Genomic DNA, 20,264 nt, shown 5'->3' on the forward strand with positions numbered 1-20,264 from the left:
TCAGGACTGGCTGCATTGTCTTCCTCTGTAGCCTGGTAAGGCTGCACCCCCTTCAGGGGGAGGTGATCAAAGAGCCAGCCACTGAGTTCATGTCAGAGACAGTACCTTTTCCTCTTACTAGGGAACCCACTTGGACACTGAGCTGCCATGGGCTACATCTGTGCAGGGGTTCTAGGTTATCCCCATGCATGGTCCTTGGTTGGAGTATCAGACTCAGAAAAGACCCCTGGGCCCAGATTTTTTGGTTCTGTTGCTCTCCTTGTGGAGCTCCAGTCCCCTCCTATTCTTTCATAAGATTCCATGCACATTGCAGGTGGGAATGTAAATTTGTACAACCACTTTTGAAATCAATCTGGTGCTTTCTCAAACAATTAGGAATAGTGCTACCTCAAGATTCAGCTATACCACTCCTAGGTATACAACTAAAATATGCTCAAGTACACAACAAGAACATTTGCTCAACCATGTTCATAACAGATTTATTTGTAATAGCCAGAATCTGGAAACAACCCAGATGTCCCTAAATTGAGGAATGGATACAGAAATTATGGTACATTTACACAATGGAAGACTACTCAGCAATTAAAAACAAGGAAATTATGAAATTTGCAGGCAAATAGTGGGAACTAGAAAAGATCATCCTGAGTGAGCTATCCCCAAAGCAGAAAGACACACATGGTATATACTCACTTATAAGTGTATATTAGACATATAATATAGGATAATCATACTAAAAATCTGTACACCTAAAGACGCTAGGCAAGAAGGAGGACCCTGAGTAAGATGATCAAGCTTCACTCAGAAAGACAAGTGGTACGAACATCAGAAGAAGGAGAAAACAGGAAACAGGACAGGAGCCTACCACAGAGGGCATCTGAAAGACTCTACCCAGCAGGGTATTAAAGCAGATGCTGAGACTCATAGGCAAACTTTGGGCAGAGTTCAGGAAACCCTGCATTCTTGAAAGCATGACCAGTGTCAACCTTTAATCCTGATTCTGCCATGTACTGGCTGTGTGATTGGAGCCAGATACATTTTTTATGATTGGACTTAAATTTCTCTTTTCTAAAATGGCAGGTGTGAGAAGTAAAATAATAACATTAGCCTACAGTTGGGATACAACATGAAAAAACTGTAATTAATAAAAAAAGAACTAAAATAATAATAATAACATTAGCTATTTGAATGGTGCCTGCCACATACTAACTGCTGATCACATGTGAAGTACCATCACTTTGGTTATAAAAGAGTCAATGCCATTGTTAAATGGGAATTGGTTGAGGAGCTAGAAAATGTGGGATTTAAAAGTGAATCTGAATGGTACAACATAGGCAATGACATAAAGTCTATGTTCTCTCTCTAGCCTAGCATGCCCCACCTCCTCTGTCCTACAAAGATGCTATCTGTTCCACACAGTGTTGGGAAAGGCAGTAAACAACAGTCATATGCAGAGACCTCAGTGAGCAGATTCCCAACCAGAACTCTGCACCTGTTAATACTAGTACAGGCTACTTGGCTGCCCGGAAGAGTAAAAATGAAAAAAAAAGAAAGAGAAAAAAAAGATGCAGTACTTGAAAGAATCCACAATCTTCTATTTTACTGAAATAAAATATTTTTGCTACTTATATTTTTGTTGAATATAGAATGTATACTCTATAAAATGGTGTTCTCTTCTGGTTTAGCTGAAAGAAAGCTTTTTAGGGATAGGAATCAAGCATGAGCCCTTGCATAAACTAGGCAGGTCCTGACTCACAGCCTAACTGTGCTCCTGGAGACTCCAACTACAACTGAGGTGCCATCTAACATATGGCTTCTCTTTCTAGGGGACAAAGTAATCCCATTCTTCGCACCACAGTGTCAAAAATGCAAATTCTGTCTGAGTCCTCTCACAAACCTCTGTGGGAAACTTCGGTAAGCTCTCTTCGCTGTTAATAAGAGTATAAGTAGGCATGTATGTCTTAAACACACCAGCCAAACATAAATGGAGGTGAAAAGATGAGAACCTTCTACTTACTAATTCTACTTCTATGCGCCTATAAGACACTGTTACAAACACACAGGAAGAGAAGCACACTAAAATAAAATGTTCACTGTCATGTGGCTTTTAAGAGCAATGAACAACCACAGGAGTGTACTTCATTGAAAATATAACTTGATCTACTGCTATGTAATAATACAATGGACTATCATACAATGAAAGTAACTACACTTAAAATAAATTCACTGACCTAATTTTAAACACATGTTAAGGGAAAGAAGCAAGATACTAAGAGACATGCTACGTAGTATGGCACAGGAAAACAGTACAAGAGCTTATGGTTACATGTGTATATAACAAAAGTAAAAACGCATCATTAGAGTGATAAATTCCAACTTAAAATCATATCTGCTTATAGGGAAGTGAGAAGGAATACAGAGAGGCACATTAATTTACTCCAGGCCATACAACTTCAGGTCCTGAAACCAGGTTTTAACACACACACTGTGGCTCAACAGTAAGGATCTTAATCACTTCAGACTGATTTTGAGACCAAAGCAAGATATATTTGTCCTTAATACTGACTGAAGCTTGCTATTTAGGAAGTTAAAATCTGGACTGGAGGGATGGCTCAGCAGTTAAAAGTGATCATTAGTCTTACAGAGGACTTGGGTTCAGTTACCAGCACCTACATAGTGGTTTAAGACCATCTATAATTCCAGTTCCAGAAGATTCAATGGCCCATTCTGGCATCTGTGGGAATCTATACATGTGTGGTGCATATAAACTCACACACATACACATACATAATAAGCAAATCTTTTTATAAAATAAATTAAAAGCAGATTACTAACACCTATGCCTTTGTTACTCTATCTGCAATAAGACACTAATGTCAGTCAATTTGCAGGGTTGAATTAAAACTATACTCTTTTGCAAACCTTTAATAATGGATTTACACAACAGCCATGAATTCTAATACTATAAAAACAAAATAACTACATAGATTGACCCCTCCAGGTGTATTATGCCACCTTTGAAGTATTCCCATAAAAATGTGAAATCTGAATCAGACATTTTGTTAAAAACTTCTGATTTAAGAGGCAACACTGAGACAGGGAGACATATTAAACCAGATTTCAGTAGAATGATCAGCAACACTCACAAGGGAAAATCTATAGGACTGATGACTCCAGTTTTCCACAAGGGAGATATGAACTTAAAAAGACATCTTAATAATACGTACTCTGCCAACTTAAAGAAATCCTTGAGAAACATGTGCTGAGATACTCCAATACAGATGAGACTGTATGATACTGGAAAAGAGGTGTGTATTGTGTAGAGTGGCAGGTAAAACTTACTGGCCAAGATTTGACAGTTAATGGGGCTGGAAGGTAAGCACATGGAGGGTCAATGTACTACTCTATTTCTATTTGAGCTTTCTATCAGAAGAAAGAGTTAATAATATAGTCCTTAAAAGAGCTCTTGACATGCAGAAAGCATTTAGCACAAGTTTGTTGGTGCTAACACTAAAATAGCTCAAAAAATACTATGTATGGATGCGAAAATATCAAGTTATTTTCCCAACTTTTCCATTTGATTCCATAAGCTTTCATGAGAAATATATGATTGACAATATATCTCTTTTGTTGTGTCCTTTTCTTTTTCTAGAAACTTTAAATACCCCACCATTGATCAAGAGCTCATGGAAGACAAAACCAGTAGGTTTACCTGTAAAGGAAAACCAATTTACCATTTCATGGGAGTCAGCTCATTCTCTCAGTACACTGTGGTTTCAAAAGACAATCTTGCCAGAGTCGATGATGAGGCAAACTTGGAGAGAGTTTGTCTGATTGGATGTGGGTTCTCATCAGGCTACGGGGCTGCCATCAACACTGCCAAGGTACACTGTTCAATGCTAGGTTGCTTGTAAACAGAGGTTACCGGGAGACAAAACTGTGTAAAGGAGTTAGAACTGTCTTCACTCTCAGCTGCATTGCTCATTGCCACTATAATTAGCTACATCATTTACTGCCTCTGTGGATTTCTTTTTTTTTTTTTTTATGTATTGGAGATTGAAAGCCAGGCCACACACCTGCTAGGCAAATGCTGTACCCATGAACTATATCTCTAAGTTAGGCCTCTGTGATTTTGCGTGGGCTATTAGATGTCTCTAATAGCCAATAGGTGTGAGCATATTAAGTTTTATTGCATATATAAAACAATATATGGTTAATAAGCTAAATGTAGCTGTCCCCTGATTTAAATATAGCCCATCTAAACATGACCTCCAAATACAAATGCTCATCTGGGGACAACAACAAGTGAAGAAACCCCAGCTATTTCCCCTTAGTCACCCTGCTTTCCTCTGTAATTCTGTAGAGTATTACCTCTCAATCAGTAACAATTCACCAATTTCCCATTCTCCTGTGTATAAGAAAATATATTCTTTCAAGATGTATTCCTGGGATCCTATCAGAACTTGAACACTGTTTCGAAGCTAACCAGATTACAGACAGACAAGACTGTTAAAAGAAGAAGAAAAAAAATGCAGGCAAAACACTTAGACACATAAAAAGGGGTAAACACATTTTATAAAAAGTTTTTAAAAAACTCAACCCAGTAAAGTCTATGTAATTCAAAATGGAGTGATATAGGCATTGCAGGGAAGACGCCCATTTCTCCCTGACTCTACTCTATACGTTAGGTATATGTCAGTCTATCAGATATATCTATCTATCTCTAGCTCACTTATTCACTCCTCCCAACTACCACTACATCTACCAGGCTGCCCTCAGACTCACAGTCCTCCTGACTCTGCCTTCCAAGTGCCAGAACTATGGCATGAGCCACGCTATGCTGCTGGACTTCCATTTCGAATGATATAGATTTTGCTGGATTGAGTTTTTTTTAACTTTTTGTAAAATGTATTTACTTCATTTTATGTGTCTGAGTGTTTTGCCTGCATGTACATGCACCAGGGAATATATGTGCCTATAAATCAGAAGAGAGCATCAGATCCTCTGTATAGGAGTTACAGTATGTTGTGAGCTCCAGTGTGGGGGCTGGGAGTCAAATATGTCCTCTGCAAGAACAGCAAGTGCAGGCTGGAGAGATGGCTCAGAGGTTAAGAACACTAGCTATTCTTCTAAAGGTCCTGAGTTTAATTCCCAGCAACCACATGGTGGCTCATACCATCTATATTAAGATCTGGTATGCATGCAGAATGTTGTATAAATAGTAAATAAATATTTTAAAAAAGAAGAAGAAGGAGAAGAAGGAGAAGGAGAAGAAGAAGAAGAAAAAGAAGAAGAAGAAGAAGAAGAAGAAGAAGAAGAAGAAGAAGAAGAAGAAGAAGAACAGCAAGTGCTCTTATCTGCTAAGCCCTCTCCAGTCCTTTGAATGATTTCAGTTTTAATCAATGAAAATTCTATATGGAGAACAAAGTGATGTTCTGATTGATAGATGGTAGATAGTTAAATGATAAAATAACATATCTATTTCCTCGCAAAATTACCTTCAAAATAAAAAGCCTTTCCATGTATCCCCAAAAATACTTAAGTGTAGATGAGCTGCTGGTCAAAGTCACCATTGTGCACAGCAGATCTCCTCAGATGGTGTTGATATTAGTGCTGAGTCGGATATAGAGTTGAAAGTATATTCTCCCATTTCATAGGTTATCTCAAGTCTGTTGGCTATGCCCTTGGTTACACAAAAGGTTTTTAAACTGATATAATCCCATTCATCTATTTTTCTTTTGTTTCTCAGGCTTCTGTTTTTGTTTTGTTTTGTTTTGTTTTGGAGACAGGGTCTCACTAGGCAACCCACAATGGCCTTACTTGATCTTGTGATCCTTGCTCCATCTCCTATGCTCTTCAGAGTGAGATCCAAGAAATCACTGGGCAGATTGTGGCCATAAACACTTTGCCTTATGTTTCTTCTATTCAATTTATAGCCTTATCTGTTGCACTTAAGCCTTTAACCCACTGTGAGCTGAATTTGTGTAAGAGTCAGCTGGGCAAGGTGGTGCACACCCTTCATCTCAGCACTTGGAAGGCAGGGGCAAGTGGATCCAGACTTGGGTCTGAAAGCAGCTGCTCTAGTGAGTTCCAGGGCAGCTACATAGAAAGACCATGTCTCAACAAAAAGAAAAAGAGGAGGAGAAGAAAGAGAAGTCTACTTTTTCTTCTACATGTTGTTATTTGTTTTCTCAGCACAGCTTACTCATTAGCCCATCCTTTCAGAAAGTGCTCCTGACTAATCATGTTTCCAAATTAGATGGCATCAACATCTCATGGAAATATCTGATCTTTTGTTTTTGCTTATTCTTTAATCTGAAGTTTCTAATACTCAGCAGAAAATACTAAATAAGCTTTCCTCTGTGTCGTATTTTCTGCCACTCTTCCACTTCTAAGAATTTGTGCCAACTACAGGACTTCTCTAACCATACTGTACATTGTACATTTAAGTCTATGTGAGAAGACCTTCATCAGAGGTTCACAATATAATAGCAGTAGCCCTCAAAAATGCAGGAGATTAAAAGACCCCCTGCCTTTAAAACACTGGCCAGCTGTGGTGGTTCATGCCTATCTTCCTAGCATTCGCGACACTGAGGCCAGAGGATCACCATGAGGCCAACATAGGCTAAATAGTGAGCTCCAGCCTGGTTTGCAGTGCCATACTCTTCAAAAACCAAAGCAAGAGGGAGGGTTATAAATTATTACATATGCTATAAGAAAAGGAAAGCAAAAATGCATTGATTTCTGACTGAAGAATCAAGAACAGTTTCACAGAGAAAATGCTGTTTAGGCCATGCCTGGAAAGATAGGTTATACTTTACTTTAAAGAAACAGGATGGAGAGTACACTGGCTGAACTTAGGAAGAAGAGATTAAGACACAGGAGTGAAAGGTGCCACCATATATGGCTGTTGTGGATACCATGGAAATGAAACTGAAAGGTAAACAGGAGTCATCAAACATTCACCAACTATGGTATCACATGCCTGTAACATTATAGCACTATAGAAACTAAAGCAAAATGATCTCAAGTTCAAGGTCACTGTAGCCTACACAGTGGGAATCTGTCTGCAACAAACAAATAAGCATCCTTCAATTCCATGCAAAGATATTCAGACTTCATCCCACTTAAATAAAGTGATAATCTGGAATGATCAGGTATATCCATTTACATTTATAGAAATATTAATGGTCATCCAAGAACAATTGCACAGCAAAATAAGGTCCTTTAGAAACCAGGCAATGGTAGTGCATGCCTTTAATCCCAGCACTCGGGAGGCAGAGACAGGTGAATCTCTGTGAATTCTAGGCCAGGCTGGTCTACAGAGAAGTTGCAAGACAGCCAGGAAGATAGTGAAACCCTGTCTCAAAAAAAAAAAAAAAAAAAAAAAAGGAAAAAGAACTATAGATGCCAATTACCTCAAACCCAATTTCAATGGGGGAAAAAACGACTCCTTTGGAATTATGTGAACTTTTAAATTATTTTCTAACATCATTGAAGGGAAGGTGAAATTGAGAATTCTTTCCACTTGGGTTTGCTCCTTATGAATGGATACGTTATTGGCCTTTGAATAACATTAGAAATTCTGGCAGGAAAGCATCTGTCCTCACATTGGCAGGTTCTCAGCACTGGATACATCATAGCTTTATCACAGTCATTCTCTTCGTTTGTGTGTCTAAGCCCTCATCTCGCTCTCCCCCATGAAGGAAAACACTGAGAGCAGCAGCGTTAAGTCACTCTGCACTTTCCCTGTCTGCAGGTCACCCCTGGTTCCACTTGTGCTGTCTTTGGTCTTGGGTGTGTAGGTCTTTCTGCTATAATTGGATGTAAAGCAGCAGGTGCTTCCAGAATCATAGCGATTGACATCAACAGTGAGAAGTTTTCAAAAGCCAAGTCCCTGGGAGCCACTGACTGCCTTAATCCCAGAGACCTAGATAAACTGGTGCAGGATGCCATCACTGAACTGACCAGTGGAGGTGTGGATTTCTCCCTTGACTGTGCAGGAACAGCCGAGACCTTGGTATGTGGATTTTTCTTCCCATCCTTGCTTCTTCTGATATGCTCTTTAATCAGCAAATAATAAGGGAAAGTGACTATTTTACAGCAGTAGATATCCTTCTTAACACTCATTTTCAAAGGGCAGGCAGAAAAGCATTGTCATCTATAGGTGATCAACCACTCCCTCAGCCATACTAACTTTCTGTCAAAGTTCACTGGTGTGGCCTCTTTTGGCTTGTTTTATGTTAGTATCTTGAACTTGAGGCTTATTAAGAGAAGACGCTTATTATGCTTACATTTTGGAAGTTGAAAAACTGTAAATAGCACAGGGTTAATTTGGGTGACTCTCCTGTCTGCACCAGCACATCTGAATGGGATTATGGCAGGAGCACCTACGTCCATTAGGCTTCTCTGAAGATCCCACCAGTTATCAACACTGCCATGCAGTGTACAAATGCATGAATCCTTCAAGGACACAGTGAGACCAAGCCTAAGGCTTCCCATATGCCAGTGTGATCTGTGAGCTCAGGCCTCCAAGATGAGCACCCATGCCACTTATTTTGTTTGTTCTTTTGAGAGATCTTCTTAGGCAGAAAATATTTTCCAATTTTGTTTTCCATGATGATTCCAACTATTCTAAAAGGTAATTTGAGGGTTCCTTTATTTTTCCGTAGCTAGGGAAATCCCCACTCTATCAAATCAAATAAAAAAAGGCAATGAGCCACCTGTTGCTGACAGGTCATCTCTGTACCTTCTGCTTGTGGTAGCACCCTGCTTTATCCTTCAGTCAATAATCACCTAATTTGTATTTGCTCAAGATACTGATTTTATTTTTGTTTGATTAGGGATGAAATTACCAAAGGATTTAACAACTGAGTTACTGCCTTGATTCTTCCTGTTTCACTGTGAGTGAGAAGCAGTTGTGGTGTTTTCCTTTTGAGTAACACTATCATGCAGCCTGGTTACTAACCCTCCTCTTAGAGATGGTTAAAAGGAGTAAAGTTATAAAGAAATAGACTTGGTGGTGTTTCCTCCCCTGGGTCTTACCTGACTAGTACATTCTCCAGAAACAATGGAGCCCAGGAAGAAAGCAATTTGTAGGCCACACACAAACCGCCTGACAGCCTCTAGCAGTTGGTAAATGCAAGTAGACATTGGCTGCTATTGGGGCAGCACACATACAGGGCTTTTAACCCTGTGCCTGTACCTGTATTCTGGGCTTCCACCCTAGCCTGCAGTGCTGCATGTACGTTCTGCACTTCCCACAGCTCAGTTTTTACAGGGAAAGGCAGCCTACTTGCCACATTCTTTTTTTAATTGTGATGGCTATCATTAGACTGTCTTAGTCAGGGTTTCCGTTACTGTGATGAAACACAATGACCAAACACCATAGAGAGCAGAGAATTTACTTGGCCTACACGTCTGCGTTTTAGTCCATCATTGAAGGAAACCAGGACAGGAACTCAAAACAGGGCAGGAACCTGGAGGCAGGAGCTGATGCAGAGGCCATGTAGGAGTGCAGCATACTGTCTTGCTCCCCATGCTTGCTTAGCCTTCTTTCTTCTAGAACCCAAGACTACCAGCCCAGGGTTGGCATCACCTGCAATGGTCTGGGCCCTCCCCCACCAATCACTAGTTAAGGAAATGGCCTACATGCTTACCTAGAGCCAATCTTACAAAGACATTTTGTTAATTGAGGTTCCCCCCCTCTTAGCTTGTGTCATGATAACATAAAACTATCTGGCACAGACTTCCTAAAAGTTTCAGTTGTTTGCTATTATTTTGTTGTTTTGTAAAATATCAATGGCTGAACTATACTCCTAGGAAATGTGCAGGAGCTGGAGCCCCTTGCCACAGTTTGGGGGAGTTTTACTGTTGCTTTTTTGTTCTTTTTTTTTTCTTCAAATAAAAAACAGTGATATAAGTCACCTAATAGAGCATGTTAATTTTAACATGTTAAGTTTTAACATGTAGTATTACAGCTGACTTACAGGTATTTTAAATTATGAATCAGAATTACACTAAGGAATCCAGATGAAACAAGATAGATGTATCTAATCCTGAAAGATGACATACTTATTCTTCCACCAAAAGTTCCCATACCTCAAAAAACAAACCCATGTTTGGGGGTTATAAAGCAACTTCTAACTATAGGTATAGGTTTGAACTTAATTTATATCTAATTCTCTGATTAGATATAATCAGCCTAAAGGACCTAACAGAACAGTTCAAAAGTTATACAGCATTAACAAGTTTGTAATGTTTTGCTAATTCAAACAAAAATATTCTTTGAGACAGGGTCTCACTATGTAGCCCTGACTATCACAGAACTCACTGTGTAGACTAGAATGGCCTTGAACTCATGGAGTTCTCCCTGCCTCTGCCTCTGCCTCTCAAGTATTGGGATTAAAATGTATAACAACACACACAGGCAAAACAGGTTGTTATCAAGAGTCATCTGTCTACTGAATGTATTGTGTTACATACAAATCCCATTTGCACTGTTACTGTCATAGAGCTTAACTGATGAACTAGAGCAATGGTCAGGAATGTGAACACAGCACCAGGAAAGGCCTTTAAAACACAGTAGTGGTCATTTCCGTTTTCTCACATGTATATGATATGCATACGGGTATATATGCATGTTTGCATGTTTTGAGTGTACACATAAATGCATGTGCACGTGGAGGTTGATGTCCAGAGTCTTCCTCAATCGCTCTCCTCCTTAAAAACAGCAGTAATTTTAGAGTTCTTGTGAGCAGCCACTTTAAGGTGAGAAATCCACAGGCTTATCTTCTCTCGTGGGTCTCTCTTAGCAATACGTAAATATAACAACCTTGTGTCTTACAAAATACACAGAAAATAAGGCTGAACATGATGGCACACACCTTTAATCCCAGCACTTGGAGGACAGAGCCAGGCAGAACTTTGTAAAGTCAAGAACAACCTGATCTAAACAGTGAGTTTCAGGACAGCCAGGGATATGGAAGGGTTAATCTCTCTTCTCTACTTCTCTTTTTCAGTTTTGTAGTCTGGTGGGATGTAGTTCTGCTGTTGTCGGGTTTTGTGATTTTATCACTTTGTTTCTTTTCCTTGTTTCTTTGTTTGTTTGTTGTTTTGTTTTTTAGATAAAGTCTTACATGTAGCTGGCCTGGAACTTGCAATCCTCCTGCCTCAGACTCCCAAGTGCAGGAATTATGGGTATGTACCACCATCTCCATCATGGACTTGATTTTCAAACATTAGGAATTGTCAAAATAGTAAATAAACATACATTAAAATAAAAACTTTAAAACACATTCTAAGTTTCCAGAATTGGCCATCTTCCAGGAAGAGAGACTAACTGCTTCTTCTTCAGTGTTCAGCAACTCGAAGCCAACAACAGTTTTTGTAAAAGTAAATCTCACTCCAAATGTTCAAACTCAAGTTGACCACAAAGGATGTGAACAAAGATTATATTTGTCTTCCATATCAATCTCAAAATATTTAAAATGTTTATCTGTTTGCCCTATGGCTTCTCCATGGAAAGGCCTTCCACAGTGAAACTTCCATTTGTTTTTTGTTTGGTTGCTTTTTTTAATTTATTTATTTTTTTTATTAATTACAGTTTATTCACTTTGTATCCCAGCTGTAGGAGACGAGGGAGGGAGAAACCTTCCGTTTTCAATTAGCCTTTTTACTCCACCCCAGACTTACAGGAGGCTAGCAGCAATATTCTCTGTCTCAGCGATCCAGAAAGCTCAAATCCACAGCCTCAGTCTCAGCGAGAGCACACATAGCAGGCAGAACACACCCTAACTGTAGGCTAAAAACATGGAGGGAAACAAAGTGTTATTTTCTTGTATCTTTATCCCATTTTAAATAGTATTTCTCCATATTTATCCTACTTCGAAATCTAAGTATCCAGTGTGTGCTTCATTTCGCAGGCTCTACAGAATCACTTACTAGCTCTCTCTTCATACTTCTCAATATTTTGATCACAGGCTCCAAGAATTTCTCATATTTTAGCAAATGTTTGTGGTAGATTGCCAAACCACTCCTGACTAAAGTTCATTCTCTATAGATTCCTCTTAATTCTCAGGTCATGTTTCTCAGTATCTATGTTATACTTCACAGGTTCAGCCAAACCATGGTGTTTGTACCGGGTAAAATATGTCCCATGTCTTTTGAATATCTTTTGATGGTATCAAGGGTTGTTTCCTTTGTCCCACACATAACAGAACACTAGAGCCTCATAGTTGGTTGGAGGATGTGATGACCCCCTAACTTGAGCCTGCTGTGTAACTGGCAACGTTGTACACGTTTTCCTGCAGCACTGTATGTGCTCACACTCAAGTCTCTGCTTGCCCAGGTAATCTTTTGTTTGATATTGCAGAAAGCAGCCGTGGACTGCACAGTAATAGGCTGGGGATCGTGCACTGTAGTTGGAGCAAAGTCTGACGAAATGAATATATCCACCGTGGACGTTATAATGGGCCGTTCTATAAATGGAACATTCTTTGGTGGTCAGTTTTTTCTTCACTACAATATTAAATTATTAATTACTAAATTTTGAAACAAAAATAATTCATATGAACATTGAGTATTAAAAAAAATTTCCAATAATTTGAAAAGTAAATGAAGTTTATATGAAAATATGACTACAATTTACAAATTGAAATTCAGTTTAAGTAAGTGAACTTAGTGGTACAAACCTATAATCCCAGCAATCAAGGGAATGAGACAGACAGATAAGTTTGAGACATATAATGAGTTCAAGACCTACCTGAGCTGTACAACAAGAACCTTTCTCAAAAGAAAACAAAAAAAAAATTCAAGTGGTATTGAAATGAACCAGTTGACTGAGAAACTTTAGGAAAGTTTGGTCTAATTAAGACAATTTCTTAGCTAGAGTGGATAATAATCTTGAATTTTTTATGAAGAAAAACTTCTTTTTGTTTGTTTGTTTGTTTTTGTATTTTTTGAGACAGGGTTTCTCTGTGAGGCCCTGGCTGTCCTGGAATTTACTTTGCAGACCAGGCTGGCCTTGAATCCAAAGATCTGCCCATCTCTGCCTCCCAAGGATGCTAGGGTTAAAGGCATGTGCCACTATTGTCTGACAAAGAAAAATTTTTTAAAAAATTAATACAATAAAAGGTAGAGCAAAGCTTAATGTATTTAAAGCAACCCAAATCTCACCTAATAATTTCACCTCTTCAAACACACTTATCTAGATTTAAACAAAGACACCGAACTAGAAGGGGTCCAGCAAGATACAGGACGGGTAATGCCAGTATACTCTGAGATAGCAGATATTAGCAGAGTACATTCTACACGTGTACAAATGCCATTAAAATGTCTTTAAAGGAGGAAGTTAACCACTTCTGTATGTCGAATAGTGTGCCTTTCTTTATATGAAATTGTGGCCTAATTACAGGTTGGAAAAGTGTAGATTCTGTCCCAAACCTGGTTACTGACTACAAGAATAAGAAATTCAATCTGGACTCATTGGTGACCCATGCCTTACCATTTGACAAAATCAATGAAGCAACTGACCTGTTGAACCAAGGAAAAAGGTAAACTTCCAAGTCTATAACTGGGAGGTTTAGAAGTTTTTTATGATTTTTCATTTATGACTTTTTGTCTTATGTGTGTGCATGCATACGTGTGTCTGTGTGTGTGTGTGTGTGTGTGTGTGTGTGTATTTGCACCATGAGCATGTAGGTGCCTGAAAAAGCCAGAAATAGGAAGTCAGATCCCTTGGAACCAGAATTACAGGCATTTGTGAGCCATGTGATATGGGTGCTAGGAACTGAACCTGGGTCCTCTGCAAGAGCTTCGAATGCTCCTAACCAGTCAGCCATCTTTCTAACCCCAGCCTTTATGATTTTTTATTTAAGCTAACAACTAAGCAGAGGTCTCTTCTGACTCTCTATCAAAATCACCAGATGTGTTTAACAGATGAAGTTACTGCTTTTTGGAATAAAAGAAAGGCTTCCGTTTCTGTAGTGCATCGTGTTATACGCTATGCTGCATACGGCAGTGGAAAGGGAACACTGATAGACAGCTTCCCGTTCACAAATAATTGTTAACTCAAACCAGTTATTCCCTAGAAGGAAAGATTTCTATAGGATAATGGTAGGTTCCTCTGGTCCCATGTGCACAGGTCTAGAACCATTTTCTGTGATTTGACATGGTCAGATCCCTATTCAGCCACTGAAATATGAGCAGAGAGTGGCAGGTATATACAGGTACTTCAACTCTCTACTTCCTTTGTTCCAGGGCTCCTGTAGGATCCCTAACCCAACAATGTTAGCTGTACTATGCATCTCAGTATTGGTTACTACATATTCATTTATAGCAATGTTCCATCAAGGGAGCTGGGGACTGTGTAAGACTGGGATTAATTATGTTAGTCAATTTACAGCGTTTACTGATAGAAGCAAAACATGACTACTGTGAACAATGATATTTAGAAGAGAAATGGGACAAAGATCTTAAGAGATGTGGCAAAAAAAAAAAAAAAAAAAAAAGAGGAGGGATAAAGTGGAGGAGCCTAAATTAAAGTGAAGGTGATGGACTTGGAAACACAGAATGTCACAGAAAAACAAAATGAATCCATGGGGTAAAGACCCAGGTTATTTAATGGAGAAGAAACCTGAGAAAATATCCCACTGACATGTACTTTCCCAAATTACAAACACATTAGCTACAGCATAAAAAAGTCCAAGAAAGACAGAAGAAAAAGTGTTTCTTTCTAAAGCTATATTATGTAAACACAGCAGACAAACCCTGTAATATCGCAGACAACTCGTCATGCCCACAGTCAATATTCCTCAGGTTAGCTGTTTGGGGAGTGGGGTTGGGAAGCTTGAGAATCCGGAGTTTGTGGTTTCTCCCTACAACCTTTTCCCATGAAGTTCTCAGCTGCAGGATAGACCCACAATGAATGCTAAGTGGCAGCGGCCAAGTGAAATATCACGCTGTAGTGAGCAGATGGACAAATCTCCCATAATCCACAGAAGTTCCTAAGTAATTAATGATCAAGCGGGATCTTAGGGGTTGGTCTACCTGAGGCGAGTGTCATACTCCCCTCATGGCCCTGAGGGAACCACCTACCTATCTACAAATGGACAAGTGGCCTTTACCACTTAGGTACAGGAAACACGTCAGAGGGAAAGTCCTCCTGCCTTTCTAACTACATAGGCAAAAAGGAGTAAAGAGAAGTCAAGGGAACGCAGTGGCTCACTGCATAGCACATGAAACCTCCATTATCCAGGTAGAAAACATTTAGGCATGGCGCCCTGCATATGCCAGCATTCTTTGGCTACTGCTGTGTTGTCTGAGATAGGGTTTCTGTCTGTGTTTACACTCATCGGGATGACTCAGGTTTGCCATCATTGGAGTTTTCAGAAAGCGGCATCCCATCATATCAACCTCTCTCTCCTTTGATGTCCAATTTTTCCAAGAGTGGTGACTTCCCAGCACTAAGGCCTCTTTCCTCAGCTGGCATGCCTTCATTCTCAATAGCACCACCAGCAACAAGGGACTTACTCTGTCATGTCAAAATCCCCAATCCACCCCCCCCAAGTTAGTAACAGTGTCACAAATATTATTAATGCCATGAGTGGAGAAAGATGACAAAATAGAAGAAATTATTCTTAACATTGTGGGCATCTCCTAAAGGGAAGAGCTGGACAAGAAGGGGGTGGGATGAGTATGATCCAAGAACAGTGAATACATGCCTTAAAATAGCATAATCAACTGCACATAAATTGCGCAGGTTAATTTTTAGTAGGTGTCTCTAAAGAAAGATTAGCTCAAATTCTGAAGTGAAAAGAAAAACAACCTGTTGACTTTGGATAAAATGTTCAGATAAATAGTATTTATTCTATTATTATTATTATTATTATTATTATTATTATTATTATCAGCATCCGAACAATCCTGACCTTTTGAAGACACCAAGAGTACTTTAGAATATTATCTGATTGGATCTGAGCCTGTCTGGTTAACGTATTACTTCACATGATGAGCCAAAGAAAACTACAAGTTTATGCACATGTTTATACAACAACATAAATTAACTAGAAATAACATACCTATAAATATATTCAGATTTCCTGTATTAAATAACTGATGCTGCGTATCATGGCTCAGGGGAACACACCTTGCTTAGCATGTACAAAGCCTTGATTTCAATGCCCAGAAAAGTGAGTGGATGAAGAAATGAATTAGATACCTGAAGGGTGTATAGAATCATTTGTTTAGAAACTGTTTAAAACTATTTCTCAAAAGTGGAGGTGGAAAATGAAAAAAATAAATAAGGTTTGGCTATACGTTTGTAACTTCTTAAGCTGGGGAATGAATACATGGAATTTCATTATACTGTTCTTTTCACTTTCATCTGTGTTGACAATTTTCCACAATAAAAAGACTTTTGCTAAAAAAAACTGTAATATATGAGTGTATGTGTATAAAAATTATTATATGGTTTATGTATTCTAATAAATTATTATCTATTCTTAAATCAGATGATAATTTTTAATATCTTTTTATTTCTTTTCTGTTACCCCATTTTGTAATAATTCACTACAATCATAAGTAATGGAATATTAAAATCTACATAAAAATGTTAAAAACACACACATACACATCTAAGCCAAGTGTGGTGGTGCATACCTCTAATCCCAGCACTCAGGAGATAGAGGCACATAGATCTCAGAACGGAAAGCAAAGCCTGGTCTACAAAGCAAGTCCAGGACAGCCAGGGCTTGTTACAGCAACAAAGCCTGTCTCAAAAAAACAAAACAAACAAACAAATAAAACCCACATCTACACTCTCAATATGTCTCTATAAAAACTATTCTTTTATCTGATAATTTTAATACATTATGTTTTTTGTTTTACAGGCTAAAAAACTGTAATTGGCACTAAGTGAAGCTATTTTCTAAAGTCAACTAAAAGCAATAAAGAACAAGACAGGCAGTAGTGGCACATACTGTCACTCTCAGCTCTCAGGAGGCAGAGGCAGGTGAACCTCTGAGTTCAAGGCCAGCCTGGTCTACAGTGCTAGTTCCAGGACAGCTAAGACCACAAAGTAAAAGCCTGCTTAAAAAAAAAAAAAAAAGTAATGAAGAACAATGAACCAATGTACTTAAAATAAAGCAGTGGGTCTGGAGAGGTGACTCTGCAGTTAAGAGCACTGGCTGCTCTTCCAGAGAGCCCATGCTTAATTCCCAGCATCAATATGGCAGCTCTCAACTGTGTAATTCCAGTTCCAGAAAATCCCATGCCCTCTTCTGGCCTCTGTGGACACCAAGCAGGCATGCAGCGTACTTACATACATGGACGCAAAACACTCAAATACAAAAAATAAAAATAAAGAAATCATTGGGCAGCACTTGGGAGGCAGAGGCAGGTGGATGTCTGAGTTTGAGGCCAACCTGGTCTACAGAGGGAGTTTCAGGACAGTCAGGGAGGGCAACACAGAGAGACCCTGTCTCGAAAGACCAAAAAATTAAAACTTTTTAAAAAGAAAGATATGAATTTGAGGCCAGCCTGATCTACAAAGCGAGTCCAGGACAGCCAAGGCTACACGGAGAAAGGCTGTCACACAGAGAGAGAGAGAGAAATGTTGCCAAGTGTGCTAGCGCATGCCCCTAATCCCACCACTTGAGAGGTAGAGGCAGATGGATCTCTATGGTTTCAGATCAGCCAAGGCCAAATGGTGGCACCCTATCTCTAAATAAATAAATAAATCATAAAGAAACAAATATATAAAAATAAAGCAAGGCTGGCAAGGTGGCTCAGTTAGTAAGGCAGCTTGCTGTCAGGCCTTAAAACCTCAGTTCAATTCCCAGAGCTCACATGGTAGAAAAAAAAAAGTGTTATCCTCTGATCTCCATGCAAGCACATGGCACACAGCCCACATACAGATGTACAGACACACACAGTAGATACAAGAAATATTTTATTTTACTTTAACATGAAAAATAAAGCAGCATAAGAGTAAAAATAGTCATAGATTTACATAATAAGTAGTAAATAAGAGTTTCTAAACTACTATATTCTTGAAGTTACAAGCTGGTAGTAACAGAGGATAAACTGGGTAATTCAGATCAAAGTAATAAAGATTAGCTCTCAATTTGGAAAAATCTCTGAAATCCACCAGCTTTCTTTGCAACCTGTCGTAGTCACTGTTCTATTCCTGTGAAGAGACACCATGACCAAGGCAACGTGAAAGAAAGAAAGAAAGAAAGAAAGAAAGAAAGAAAGAAAGAAAGGAAGGAAGGAAGGAAGGAAGGAAGGAAGGAAGGAAGGAAGGAAGGAAGGAAGGAAGGAGAGAGAAAGAAAGAAGGAAGAAGGAGGGAGGGAGGGAAGGGAGGAGAGGGAGGGGAGGGAGGGAGGGAGAAATCATTGAATCGGGCTTGAAGATTGCCTTTTAGAAGTAGAAGAAAGTTGGCCTGGGAATGTTTTCTACATCTGTGGTATGGGGACTAAAACACACTTCACAGGTTGTTAGCCTCTCGTGCTATTCTAGCATGCTTTTCTCTCCTTCATCCTTATCCTTCGCTTCCTTGACCCCTAGATTGCTTTTTGCCCACCTCCTTTCAAGATCTGTTTACCACAAAATGCATCATTTCCCCATTGTTTTGGTGCCAAGTGACTTTACTGAAGCCTTAACACATGCTGCTTCCATTGTTTCTGAAATATATGCTTGCAATCTCCTTGAAGGCAGAACAATCTTTGAGTGCACAGACAGGAAACATGTTTGGTAACAAGTTTGCTCTTGTGTGCATCCAAATAATCTATATTCCCTCTTTTTTGGTTGCTGCTATTTAGCGTGTGGTGGGTTTGGGTTTGGGGCTGTTTTGTTTTTGGTTTTGGTTTGAGAATTTCATACATGAGTACTGTATTTACATCATTTATATTGTCTCCCCTCTCCAACTCACATACAAGTAATGCAGTTTTCAATGAGTAAAATAGTGAAAGTCTACATTCTGACAGCTGGCTCCTTTTCCTGCAAGCTCTCATTCACTAATGAGTGATGCTTTTTGAAAGGTGAGATGCATGCACTGCTACATTTCTGGAGAGTCAAGCCACTGTAACAGAATAGAACTTGATTCCCTCCACAGGAAATAAAAAATATTATGGTAATGGCTTACAGGACAATGTACTTTCTGTTGTTCTGAAGAACTATCCTGCTCTCTATTTGCCAATGTTTCAGTCCAAAGATTAAAATTTAAGGTACATATACCATGAACCTTCTTCAAGATAATAAATCTTCATATCAAAATGTATGTTCCCCAACATAACAAGGCACATGTTTTATAGGTCTGGTTTTGTAGGTCTAACATTAGTGACAATATTTATTTGTTCCAGTAATAGTGTACAACACTCACATTTAAACAGCAATCTGATCACAGTACTACTATACATTTGTCTGAAAAGCACAACGGGTTTTAACATAGTCACTATGGCCTTCTGGCACCTTAGTTTTCAAAATACTACCACAGCACCCTCTGGTGTTACTTTTAGTTTGTCATTTCCTAGATACCATTTTTACTGAGAAAAAACAAATCAGGAAGAATAGCAATTTCTATTAATATCAAAGCTATCATTTTAAAGGGCCCCTTCCTATGCATTATATAATGTGATCCTCACACACTTTTGCTATAAGGCCCCTGAAGGCAGGGCCATGTACCTAAACCTGAGCACCTTACAGAGAGCAGGTCCTCCAGCCTTTTACCCTGTGAAGTGGTCAAGGCAGACTTTATTAACTCCAGAAAGTGAGTCCTGTTACAGGAACACATATACTATTCTTCCAACTGCTTTATAAGGATGGTGTATCTGCAGGCTAAACATTTTTTATTGGTTTTGATTTTGATGACTGATGTTTGGTTTGATTTTGGTTTGCTTTGCCTTACTTGAGAGTCCCTGTCTCTTGATCACTTCCCCACTGTCGGGGTAACCTTGCCAGCCCACAGAAGAATAGGATCCAGGCAGTCCTAATGAGATTTGATAGGCCAGGGTTAGATAGTGGGGGAGGAGGACTTCCCTTTTCAGTGGACTAGGGGAGGGAGGAGGTGGAAAGAGAAGGGAGGGGGAGAGCAGGAGCTAACGAGGGAGGAGGCTACAATAGAGCTATAAAGTGGATAAATTGGAGAGAGAGAGAGAGAGAGAGAGAGAGAGAGAGAGAGAGAGTGTCAGAGTCCCTGTCTCAAAATGTAGACCAGGGTGGTCTGGATCACAGAGACACACCAGCCTCTGTCTCCTGGGTGCTACAA

The 20,264-nt window shown here is 39.2% G+C and overlaps 1 protein-coding gene across 2 annotated transcripts in view; it reads left to right on the forward strand.

Moving 5' to 3' along the window:
• Positions 1 to 16,437, forward strand: part of Adh4 (alcohol dehydrogenase 4 (class II), pi polypeptide) — an 18,742-nt gene extending 2,305 nt beyond the window's left edge. Inside the window, exons 4-9 of one of the 2 annotated variants that reach the window (XM_055628098.1) lie at positions 1,824 to 1,911; positions 3,650 to 3,881; positions 7,757 to 8,017; positions 12,371 to 12,500; positions 13,412 to 13,550; positions 15,909 to 16,437. In XM_055628098.1, coding sequence (XP_055484073.1) covers positions 1,824 to 1,911; positions 3,650 to 3,881; positions 7,757 to 8,017; positions 12,371 to 12,500; positions 13,412 to 13,550; positions 15,909 to 15,933 — 875 coding nt within the window. In that variant the 3' untranslated portion in view covers positions 15,934 to 16,437. The other variant, XM_055628099.1, reaches the window with a different exon arrangement.
• The last annotated feature ends 3,827 nt before the right edge of the window (positions 16,438 to 20,264 follow it).

This window comes from Psammomys obesus, unplaced genomic scaffold (genome assembly GCF_907164565.1).
Source record: "Psammomys obesus unplaced genomic scaffold, mPsaObe1.curated_primary_1811, whole genome shotgun sequence".
Classification (NCBI taxonomy): Eukaryota; Metazoa; Chordata; class Mammalia; order Rodentia; family Muridae; genus Psammomys; species Psammomys obesus.